At 41.3% G+C, this 12,771-nt stretch overlaps 1 protein-coding gene across 1 annotated transcript; it reads left to right on the forward strand.

Moving 5' to 3' along the window:
- The first annotated feature begins 106 nt into the window (after positions 1 to 106).
- On the forward strand, positions 107 to 12,482 carry RGMB (repulsive guidance molecule BMP co-receptor b). Its single transcript, XM_069001649.1, has 3 exons — positions 107 to 442; positions 2,825 to 3,336; positions 11,213 to 12,482. Exons 1-3 carry the CDS (start codon positions 343 to 345, stop codon positions 11,888 to 11,890), a joined length of 1,290 nt encoding a protein of 429 aa, XP_068857750.1. The 5' UTR covers positions 107 to 342; the 3' UTR covers positions 11,891 to 12,482.
- The last annotated feature ends 289 nt before the right edge of the window (positions 12,483 to 12,771 follow it).

A 12,771-nucleotide genomic window follows, 5' to 3' on the forward strand; every position in this document is an offset into this window, starting at 1 on the left:
ACGGGTCGTTGCCGCCAGGGGGCGTCGGGCGTCGGCCGTGAGGGGCAGCTCGAGCAGCCAATAGAAGGCAGCGCAGCTGAGCGGGAGGGGCGGGGCGGGCGCCGCCACCGCCCCCACCCCCCCATCGAGGGTCTGTCCTTTTGTGCGCGTCGTATCACTTTCCGTGGTCGTCGCTGCGGCCACGCCGTTGGAGCAGAAGGAGGTGCGGGAACCACCGAGGAGCAGGAAGAGGAAGAGGAGGAGGAGGGGGAAGCAGCCTGGAGAACGTCGCCCGCCCGCGCCGCCGCCGCCTCATGCCGCGGCGCCGTCCTGCCGCCGGCCCGGGGACCTGCATGGCCGGGCATGGGGAGCGCTGCGCCCTCCCGCGGCGCCAGGGCTGAGCCGCCGCTCGCCGCCCTCCGGCTGCTGCTCTCCGCGCTGGGACTGCTGCTGCTGGGCGCAGGTACCGGGGAGCGGGACTGGGAGGGATGGGAGCGCAGCCGTGTGCCCGCAGACGCGAGGAGCTGTCGAGTCCTTTTTCTTCAGGTAGAGCCTTTCATGAGGAGGGATTCGCGAGCTGGGCCCGTGTAGTCTAGAGAGGAGAAGGCTGAGAGGGGATCTCGTTAATGCATATAAATATCTCCATCCGAGAGGATGGTGGATGATGCCAGACTCTTTCAGTGGTGCCCAGCGACAGGAGGAGGAACAATGGGTATAAACTAAAACACAAAAAGTTTCACCTTGAGGAAGAACTTCTTTGCATTAAGGGTGGCAGAGCACTGGAACAGGCTGCCAGGGAGGTCATGGAGTCTCCCTCGCTGGAGACATTCAAACCCCACCTGGACACGTTCCTGTGTCGCTTGTTCTAGGTGACCCTGCCTTGGCAGCAGGGGGATTGGACTGGATGATCCCCCGAGGTCCCTTCCAGCCCTAAAAATTCTGAGATTCTGTGATTTATTCGGCTGTTTGATAACTTGACAGACTTGTTCGTCTAGCCTGATTTATTTGTGATTAAAATAATATTACGAATATAACTGAAGGGAAATAAAAGTTTTGATGCTTTGAAAGTCTGCCTCTAAACCCAGCATTCCCTCTGTCATTTTGCTTGGCACGGGTCTTTTTTGCGTATTTGAAAATACAGAAGTTGATTGTTGTTAGGGTTTTTTTTCTGTATTTTTCAGAGGTATATATCTCTTGCACAAGGAAATTTTCAGCTTACTTACACAAGTCATGTTCATGCTTAGCTGTAGGTGGAGAGTTCCTCATTCTGCTTTGTGTTGTCTTGGGATTTTGACAGGAGATTTGTGTTAGCTATGCATCATTGGCAAAACATATTGCCCTTATAAATTCATGGTACAGATGTTCAGAGTAAGTCATGTGAGTACTGACTCAGGAAGGTCAGCTAAGGGGCAGGCAAAGAAATTGCTGATATCCTCTCATCACTGGGTGCATTGCAGAAAACAACTATTTAAAAATGAAAGATGTTGTTATTCAGCCTATTTTCTACTTCTCACAGCTCAAAAGTTTCTCATAGATATATTATGTTTTCCTTTTTTTTTTTTTTTTTTTACTCTTCCATTTTATCTTTGTAGGCATTTTTGTGGTGTTCAAATCCCATTTGATGACAGTGAGAAATGACAGATAAATGTCCCCACAGATGAATTTTAGTACATAGTTTTGCAGGCTTGGACAGCTGTTGAATGAAGTTGTGCACACATTCTTCATGAAGGTCCAGTTTCTCTTTGGATGGCAGGGATTGCAGTCTTCTAGATGAGGGTCCTCCTCACTTCAGCCTGGGTGAAAAGTGTGGCTCTGTTTCCCTTAGCGTGTCTACAATCTTGTTCATTTAATTTCTCGTCCTGGTAAGTTCTTGGGTAAAAATTACCTTCAGAACGCCGTTGTTAACTGCCATGAGAATCTGGAAGGATTTCGGGTCATAATTGTGAGACTGTGGAGGAAACAACTGTAAAACTCCCGTTTGCTTGTGAGGATGTTAACTGTGGTTTTTTATGGAAATCAGGTCATCAGATAAACTAACTGGTTTGTTGGTGTAAACTGAACTGTGTAGCAGTTGTATACATCTGATAAGTACTTGAGGCTTTTGTGGGGAGAGGGTTTCTCTTCCCCTTGTGTTATTACTGAATTATGCTCTGAGAGGTACAGCTACTGCAATGTACCTTAGCTGAAAACTTGTGCTTCAGACAACGAGAACAAAAAAAAGCTGGGTATTTTCACACATTAGTCCCAAAAAAATTGAGTAGTGAAGCTTTAGCTATGGCAGTGCCAGGGAAATTAAGCAATCTGCTTGTTTGCTTCCTACCATCCTCCCCCCGCCCTCATTTCTGGAAGAGAACCTGATTTTTGCTTTAGTCAGTCTTATTTTTGTCTAAACATTTTTAGACATTTAGATATGTCCAAACATCTAAACAACTTTACTTTGTTGCCTTTACCCCTTCTTCTGAGGGGCAGAATTCTATATAAAAATGCAGTAACTTGTGTAAAGCACTGAAAGACTAAATGGAGACTTCCTTGCTGACTAAGTGATTAATTTATACACAGAATTGCATCATCACCTTGGTATCTGGAAAGAAATCTTTAGCTTATACTTGACAGGATCTAGTGCTCTTAATTTTCATCTAGACAATATGAGGTAATGGATTAGGACATCATCAGTCCTCTCAGCCTCTGAGATATTCTCCATTGCTACCTTTCTATCTTGCAACCTCGTCTTTCTAAAATGCAATGCTTCCCTAGTGCATGAGCACTGTGGTACTCGTGGGAGTGGAAAGGGGTATTGCCACTTAAGAGCTTTGCTTTGTCTTTCTGTTGTCTGTTTTGTGCTTAGGTGACTGTCAGCTGCACACATCTTGTGGAATCCAGAAGTGCACCACTGATTTTGTATCCTTCACTTCACATCTGAATGCGGCTCTTGAGGACTTTGATTTGGAGTTCTGCAAGGCCCTGCGGGCATACTCTGTGTGTACCTATCGCAATTCCAAAGTATGCCGTGGAAACCTAGTCTACCATTCTGCAGTGCTTGGGATCGGTGACCTAATGACCCAGAGAAACTGTACCAAAGATGGACCCACATCTTCCACCAACCCTGAAATGACCTATGATCCTTGCAATTACAGTGGCCACACAGGAGTGAGAGAACATCAGGGAGGAGAGAAGATTCCTCCTCCTACTTACCTGTTTTGTGGCTTGTTTGGGGATCCTCATCTGAGGACTTTTAAGGATCACTTCCAGACATGCAAAGCAGAAGGTTCTTGGCCCCTTATAGACAATAACTACTTATCAGTGCAAGTGACCAATGTGCCTGTGGTCCCAGGATCTAGTGCTACTGCTACGAATAAGGTACAGATTTTTTTTTGTGCACTGTGCATGCATGGAGAAGTAGAAGGCCAAGACAGTTAAGTAAGTCATTTAGCCCTTAACAGGTAAAGAAGTGTAGCAGCTTGAGAATCTTCTATGCAATACTATAAAAAAGCAGAACACTTAGTATCTTCTTTTCTGAGCACCAAACAAAACGGGTTTTTTCTTCCCTTTGCTCCTGCTTGTGACAAGAAAACCCGTGTGTGTCATCACACAAGCCTGTATGGATACTGACGTAATACTTTTAAACAGTTATTAGATTATTGTACATCTGTGACTGTCTCTGCCCTAAGAATTCAAAAAATCGTAGAATGCTTTGGGTTGGAAGGGAACTTAAAGAAGGAAAGAGCATATGTCTGCTTTTCATTAATTTTCTAAATTGCATAGCTACAACAGTAGAAAACAAATAATACTGGGAGTGGCTGGCACAAAAAACTAGTTAGCAAAACACTGATGTTTCAGAGCAGAAACAAGAGGGGGAACTGCAAAGAATTGAGAGGAGGTAGCAAGCTATATGGTTGTGAGAAGGACTTAGTACCTTGGCTTTACTAAACAAGCAGTGGCCTTAAAATTGTGCCAAGAATGTTAAACTCTTGTTGAAACAGGCAGGACTTAAGATTGCACTCCTCTCAGGTACTTGAGGTGTCTAGAGTAGGAATACATCCGCTAGTATTTGATAACTGATGCCATTTCTTTAACTTAAGAAAAGTCCTTGGCTCTTTCTGCTGAATGCAGGTAGCGTGTCCATCAATTACTTAAGCATGCATTTGAAGCTGATGTTGTCACGTACCTCTTTTGCAGTGAAAGGGCTTTTTTAAAAATTGTGGTAGTGTAGCTCTTGTATTGTCAAGCTAGGTCAGGCTATATGTACACAGCTTCAAGACATCTACTCCGAAGAATTTTCACTGAGTTTGTTAAGCCTGGAAGTAGGGTTTTTTAATCACTGGAGTCAGAAGCAGGAGTTGTCTTTCACAGTAGGGTAGAGCCTACGCATCTTCTGTGGAGTTGGTTGTGCAGTAGTATTAATATGGGAAAATCGGTTTTACTATTAAATTTGTGCTGGATTCTGAAGTATTTACTAGTGGCAATGCTTGTATGAGTGAACAGAAGTTGGACTGAAACTCAGAATTACATTTTCTTAACTTGTGTCTGTTTCAAAAACAGTCTTCATTATGAATGAGTTCTGAAGGTGTATAAAGTAAGGGAATGAGGCTAACATGGGTAAGCTTTGCAAAACAGACTTAATGTCCCCTGCAATCTGCTCCAGTGGCTTTACCTAAAGACTCCTAATAAGTGGAAGAAAAACCTGGATTTTGTAATCTGCAGTAAGCTTTTATCCTCAGTTTTGCTAAACTCTTGCAGAATTTTCTTTATTTCTTGTTTCCGATAGCAGTAGAGGAAAAAGTTGAGACTCTTGTGTGCAAATTGTGTGGATGGCTAGGGTGTGATAGTAGTAGATAGGTGATCTTAACTTTAGCCACATTTTGAAAATGATTGACTGTGGTAGCACGTTATGCTGGTATATGTCTTTGAAGAGATAACAAAGAGAACACCAAGAGTAAATGTGTGTACATACTGAGGGAAAGTATTTTTAAAAAGGTTTTAAAAGGTGTGCCTTGTGTCTTTATTTATTCTCAATAGGGATTTTTTTTGTGTTTTTCTTGACTTGGGTAAAATGGTTTTTTTCCTCTTTCGTAGTAGTCTCTGTCATTGCCCAAGTACAGCCAAGTGTGCAGAAGCAATTAAATAAAACAAGATCTGTGGTTTGCTATACTAGAAATGTCTCTAATGCTGATATAGCTTACATGTTGTACAGTCCTTGAATTTTTTCTTTTTTTTGGCAGATAACAGAACTTAGCATACCTGTTGTAGACAATGAAGGTTGTTTGAATATAGAAGTGACTTAGAAAATAAGTTTTAATATCTCTAATGCATTCTCTTGACTCTGTTATTTCTAGTACGAGCAGGCTACTATAAATGAAATAGAAAAGGCTTTTCTGCTAACTTCATTCCTGTAACATTTTCCTCTGCAAGTATTGCATTTTGACTGTGATTGACTATCTGCTGCTGAGTGTACTTAACTGATTTTGGCCACAGGGTAGCTTAAAGGACTTCTAAAGAGCTACACTTCCATGACATTTATCTACATAGTGTAATCCCTAGCTGAGAGCATGCCAAAAGGTCTTCTACCTTCTTCATAAGTAAAGTTTTCAGACTGGTAATTTTTGTTAGTCTGGCTGTTTTTTCATTGTATGTATTTGAAATAGATGTTTAGCAGGAAATAAAAACAAAGATATATGCTGAACTTACATTGCACAAAAGCCAAAGCAAATACTAACCTAATTAGTACACTCCAAAGCAGGCCTAATGAAAGGAAGGACAGTAAGAGTAGAAGATTTAGTTTTTCCTGAATGCATTTTTTTAGGGGAAGTGGTTTAAGAAGTCATAGAAACAGAATGCTTAATCTTCACCCCATTGTCCTTTTGAAAGGTACAAACCATCACCTGCCCTTGTAGGGAGTTTGTACTTTTGACTTTGGTCTTAGCTTTCTGGTGTACCAGTCTTTGAGGCAGTTGGTAATGAAGGCAACATTATGTGTGAAGTTTTCTTCTCTCTCCAAAACCTAAGAGACTATGGAACCCCCAGCAGTCTGAGGACTATCCAGAAAGTTCATACAGGACAAGAGAATGCCAGGATGACACTTAAGTAAGAATGTGAGGAATAAAACCATGTTGTTCTCCCCTGCCCCTCACTGTGCACTGGCATGAAAGTATAAAAAGCAGGAAAACTTTTCCTTGAATCCCTTAATTGGAAGAGCACATCTTGTGAGAGTTGTGTGCTTACAAAAATGCTCTTGACAGTTTGTAGGTGTTTTGCGTATTTGTGTTAGCCATAGTAACATCTGTTTTTCACCATGGACAAAAGCTGTGTTCTGTGGTCTAGCTGAAACTAGAAACTCCAGGTTTTTTGAGCTTGCCTGATGTGCTTATGCCTCTTGGCCTAGGATCCTAGGGCCTTTCAGATGGAGAAGGAGGATCATCACCAAGTAACTGGGAAACTGAGTTTAAGCTCTTCTTTCTTTTTCTTTCTGACAGACTTCTTGTATGGGTTTTGACTAGGTCACTGGCATTATTTATGTTTGATTTCTCCAGCTCTAGATAAGAGCTTCCCTGTCTTGGAAGTGGTTTTGCAATTCCCTGAGAATAAATGTCTACATTTATGTCTACAGGGAGCATGTAGGAAGGGTATTGTAGAGTGCATTAAATAGAAGGTTGTGGTTTTTGAAATTTTATTTATTGTGGGCTTTATTTGGAGGGGTACAAAGTCTTTATTGCCTTTTGCTGTTGTGACAGGATATTGCAATAGAGCAATTGTCCCTGAGTAGCAAATGAGGCAGAGATGCTTGGGCTTGCCAATGGAAAGCTTTCCTTCTTGTTTGGAGGTATCTTCTTGTTTGCATTAATTGGAAATGGAGGTTTTCCTGTCCAGATGTTTTGTAATAGATAGCTTGAGGCTGAGAGAGGGAATTTAAGGACACAGAGAAGGAAAAAAACTACAGAGCTTTTTACTGTAGTAATTTATTGGGTATAAACCTTGGAACCTGGGAATTGGTGCTGTGAGCAGGGTAAGGGAATTTTGGGGATAAATGTTCTTTTTCCCAAAGTCGAAACATTTTAAATATCTCTTTTATAGCATGGTTTCAATTTTTCAGGAAATCATTGCAAAGTAAGCACAGTGTAGTAGAAAAACAGCTGAAAGGTAACTGGAAGATAAATGTTCTAAACGTTTTAAGAAGTAGAAGGATCATGTACCTGGTCACATGTCATTATTCTTTTCATCTTTATGGACATTTGGCTAAGGCAGAGATGAATTTGTCTTATTTTGCAGAAGTAGCTTATACTACAGTTTTTTTGGAGGTTATAATACAATCATTTAGGTTGGAAAAGACCTTTAAGATCCAATCCAGTTGCAAACTGTCAATTCCACCACTAAACATGGTCTGTAAGTGCCATGTCTACATTTAAACATTTTTGGGCATGATGAGTCAAGAGGCTGGGAAGCTTGCTCCAGTGCTTGGCAGCTCTTTCAGTGAAGAAATTTTCTCTAATATCCAATCTAAAGCTCCACAGCACAGCTTAAGGCCATTTCCTCTCATCCTGTCACTTGCAACTTGAGAGGATAAACTGACTCTCACCTGGCTACGACCTCCTCTCAGAGAGTTGTAGAGAGCATTGAGATCTCCCTTAAGCTTCCTTTTCTCCAAGCTGAACGCCCCCAGCTCCCTCAGCCTCTCTTCATGCGGCATGTACTTCAGACCCTTCCAAACTCTATTTCCCTCCTCTGGACTCGCTCCAGCACCTCAATGTCATTCTGGTTGTGAGAAGCCCAAAACTGAACACAGGATTTGAGGTGTGACCTCGGCAGTGCTGAGTACAGGGTACAGCCGCTGCCCTGGTCCAGCTGGCTAGACTTTGTCTGACACAAGCCAGGATGTCCTTGGTCTTCATGGCCCCCTAGACCCACAATGGCTCATGTTCAGCCACTGTTAGCCAGCATCCCTAGGTCCTTTTCCACTGAGCACTTTTTCACTCACTCCTCCCTAAGCTCACCAGTGTTACAATAATGATTGAAGTTCATGATGTTAGAGGTCTTTTTCTACCCAAACAATTCAAGGATTCTATGAAATGCATCGTAAAATAACAACATATAATGATACCTTCATCATTTTAATTGTATTGTGGCACTAGGGAGGACAAGTACAAGACCTCAAGAGTTGAAAGTGTTGTTTTTAAGGTACACAAGCCAGGCACCTGTATTATGTATAATGTATTCTACAAATACATTAAAGTCTTCCAGAAACTGCAGTTTTACTGCTCAGTAACACCGTCTTTGAAAGGTTTTGCTTGTACAGTGGAATTTAAGAAAGCTTTGTGATCAGTGTACTCATCAGTACTGGCATCAGTAGGAGTGGGAGGATGAAGCCCAAAATGAAATTGTATGTGTGCAAATTGTATGTGTGGGGTTTGTTTTAGTTTAGTAATCTTACTATAGCTGATGTTCGTTTATTGTATCCTCAGATAAGCCTCTGGAAACCTTTATTTTCATCTTTCAGGGTGCCTCACTGCAGAAGAGCTCTGTATATTCCCAAAGAACAAGGCTGATACATCAATAGTTTCAAAAATCTTTCTTCATATGAAGATTTTGGCATTTGGATTTTTCTATCTAAGTTTAGAAAGGGCAGCTAATCTCTAGTCTGTAAATAGTACTGCATGAGCAGCTTTGTGAAGGTGTTCTTGGGACCCAGACAGAGTATGAAAAGTACTGTGGGTACATAGACATGTATAACATGTATAACATGTATAACATTCTAAGTTTGTTAGAAATAACCATTTTCACTTTTTAATGGTCCCTGTTACCTTGAGAATTTCAAGAGAGAACGCTCTGCAATGAAATTTTGCTTCATCTCCTTTGCAACAGGTTCTGGAGTATCTGTCAGTACCAGGGCATGATACTGAGATAGGAGTGTGTGATAAGGCAAAGCCCATCCAGCACTCTGGTTTTACTGATTTGGCCTATGGATTAGATGGATGTCACATGACAGACAACAGAATATTTGAAACCAGTGCCTTGAGCTGCAAGGTTTAAATACATGTGTGTCCTTTGAAAATCTTACTGGTCTCTGTTGATTCTCTTTTGGAGTGTCCTTGCAATGTTCATGGAGGACTTTATTCATCTAATAGTCCTTCAGCTCTCATTCAGCATCCGGTGTTATTGCTAATCTTTAATTAGGGTGAAGGCTTCTTGTTCTTTCTCTGTGTTCTGAAATTGTGTGCGTTTCATTCTTGGAAACGAGGGAGCTCTGGAGAGAGTAGTTGGGTAGCTGCTTCCTGATAGATTTTGGCAGGTGCCTTGCATAAATGTTTTAGCAAGCAGCCAGTTAGTTCAGTGTCTCATTAAAACAATGAACACTTTTTGACTCCAGGCTTGTTCAAGTGCTAAGGAGACTTAGAGCTTTACTTCTGGAGATGTGCAGAACAATGCAAATGTGGTCAAGGAAATAGCAATGCTTCTTTGAGCAGGCTGAGATAGAAGTCTGTTTCATCCAAACTGTGTCACGCGAAATAAAAGGCCTTTTACTGCATTATGGCCTGGATTATATGCAGAAATACTAATCACTTGAAAGACCTCAAGTTTCTCTCCTGTAGTTGCTGAGCTTACTTTACTAAGCACAAAGCTGTGAGGTGCTCTTTACAGCAACAGGGGCACTTGTGCATTTTCTGGATTTTGGGCATAAGCATTCCAGCTCAGCTGTTGTTCACAGACATCAGTTTACCAAATTATTTGAGTACAGATGGTGTCAAGCTATATAGCTGATACATCTCAGGCTGTATAACTGATTAATGCAAGGAAAAACGATTGGAAAAATCCAGTCCTCACTAGTGAGAACATAGGAAGTCAAAATAGTAAGTATTGTCTGTGTTGTGAGACAAACACTGACAAAGCATCAACCACCTGAGATAAACCAAATACTGAAAGTAAATCTAATATTGTTTAGGGTATGTCTGCATACTCCAAAGAAGAAATTGTTGCAGGGGGAGGAGACAGGTGAAAGACTTGTGTCTTATACAAGTGGTATAGAGAGGTGAGGCTAGTGAGGGCAGAGGTTTTGTTCAAATTGTTTGTAATTGACGCTTGATTTAACCTCTAGCTCTTACTTTAAAACAGAGGGGCAGAAATAAAAGTTGTTGTGCAGAAGTGTGGTGGTTAACTGAAACTAAAATGTGAGGTTGCTGTGGAACAGATTTTGAGTTTAACATTAGTTTAAAAATTCCTTTTGATGTGTTTTGGAGTAATCTGAGTCTCTTAGCAGACTGCTTAAATCATAGACTGTAACAAATATTATATAATCTGTCAATGATGAAAATAATTACTAAAATACCTATTCTTGGTGCAAAATGTCTTTTGACCTTTTCAAGAAGTCCTTCCCCTCTAGAACTCTAAAGGAAGTAGCATATCTGTTTGAATATTTAGATGTGAATTCTCATTATATTTTTTGTTTTGGGAAAAGTTGCTTGACACTCCAACCTTGGTTTGCCATATAACCTAGTCATTACCTTCAAGTAAGACTGGACAACCTGCTGCTTCTTTTGTTGTGACATACTCTAACAAGTAGAAAGGTTTAAAAGGCTAATTCTAATCTTAAAAAAAAAAAAAATTAATTGCTTTATGATAATGATTTTGGTATTGGAAGTTACTCACTCTCCAAAGGCATGTCTTTGAGTATCTTTCAGTCTTGCTTTGTTTCTCTGTGGACACCTTTTCTAGCAACAGTGGACTCGAAATGTCAAATCTCCCAGTTCCTAGGACTAATGTATTGGGGAGCCCTAAGTCATTATTTGACTAGTTGTTCTTCCTGGTCCTGATTATACCTTTCTCTGATTTTGCATGGTCTCATTCTGGTTTTGCCGTAGTGGCCAGCACTGTGGGAATTACTGGGTCCTTGTGCTTCTCTGTCATTGCCAGATGCATTCCAAAGTGTTAAGAAACTGTCAGGCAGGAGGTAATTGTGATGCCTAATTAAATATAAAGTGTTTTCTTTTCCTGACCTTAAGGCTGTTGCCACATGGTAATAGTCTTGCTTCCAGGCCAACATAAGAACAAATTTAACATATGCCATCTAGTAAAATACTGCTTTAAGCATGTTTACAGGCTGTTTTCCTTAGGCATGAGTTGTGGACAGCTGTCAAGTTTTAAGGTAGTGGGCAGTTCCAGATATATTCAGTTACAAATTGGAAAAGGGGTTGACATGATGATTTTTTTCTGCTAGCTTTGCTTTTTTTTTCCCCCTCCCCCACAGATAACTATTATCTTCAAATCATACCAAGACTGTACAGATCAGAAAGTATATCAAGCAGTGACTGATGACTTGCCTGCAGCTTTTGTTGATGGTACAACAAGTGGAGGAGATGGGAACACCAGGAGCTTGCACATCGTGGAGAAAGTCAGTGGCAAATACATCGAGATGCATGCTAGGTACATCGGGACCACAGTGTATATCCGCCAGCTTGGGCAGTACCTGACCCTGGCCATTCGCATGCCCCAGGAGTTGGTCATGGCCTACGAGGAGAGCCAGGATCTGCAGCTGTGCGTGAATGGCTGCCCTTCCAGTGAACGTATTGATCAGAGTGGCAACTTGCCATTGCCTGTGGTGGGAAAGCTGCTTCCTTGGGGTGCTGCAGCTCATCCCCAATCAGGGTACACCCTGGAAACAGCTACCACCAAATGCCATGAGAAGATGCTTGTGAAGGATATCTATTTTCACTCGTGTGTATTTGATCTACTCACCACTGGCGATGCCAACTTCACAGCTGCTGCTCACAGTGCCTTGCAGGATGTGGAGGCACTGCACCCCAGCAAGGAGCATTGGCGTATCTTTCCCAGGAGTGGAGGTGGTAGTGTGGGCAGGGATAGCAAATTCTTTGTCAGTCTTGGACTTCTGTGCTTGATCCTTGTTGCGTATTTGTGTGGAGATTGAGAGTCTGGTTCCTGACATATTTGTAGGATTTTTTTTTGGACTGTAACAAAATTTTGAAATGTATATTGTCATAATATATTGAGTAAAGATGAATATATATGTATATACCATGTATATGAAGGGATGTTTTGTCTTGGGGCATCCACCAGATTGGATGTTAACTGTTTTCATGTATGTTTGATTCAGTATTCTATGTATCTATTTGTTTTACAGTTGTTCAAATGTTTTATAATGTCCCTGTGTTGGGACCCAATAGAAAGCACTTTATTTTTTACATAATAAATATTTAAGTGTGTATCTGAGTAACTAGGTATTACACATGAAATACTCAATGCTCTTTCTAAGTACTACTTGGTTTAACACAAGTTTTTTTAACTAAATTAACTTGAGGGTTTTTCCAAGAGAGCTTTAGTTAATGTCAAAAATGGGTATTTTGAAGCTAGTGAATGGTCTCTGGAGAGAGCAAAGAGAGCTTAAACTTAGAGGGATTTTTTTTTTCCTCCACAGGCCCTCCAATTGTCTGTGTTATAGAAGGCTACAGATTTTTTCATGCTTGGAAACCCCACAATGTAGTCAGTCTTTGCAAAATGTTTTAGACATGTATACCAGTAAGTATATGTGTGTATGTAAAAGAGTGGCTGTGCAGTGTGTAAATATTTAAAATAACTATAATAGAAGAATTGTTGCCCCCCATGCTGAGGAACGTCAGTAAGGTGGTGTAAGTGACCCCTGGTGGGGTACACAGAAATTGGGGATGCAGACCACGTACTGGGCAGGTAATCTATAAATAAAGTCTCAGTTTGTCCCCCAGCCAAATAGGATGGATAGGATATTGGATAGGAATGTGCTGAATACAATTGTTATACTTCTTGCAGATGCTT

Source organism: Aphelocoma coerulescens (assembly GCF_041296385.1).
Source record: "Aphelocoma coerulescens isolate FSJ_1873_10779 chromosome Z unlocalized genomic scaffold, UR_Acoe_1.0 ChrZ, whole genome shotgun sequence".
Lineage (NCBI taxonomy): Eukaryota > Metazoa > Chordata > Aves > Passeriformes > Corvidae > Aphelocoma > Aphelocoma coerulescens.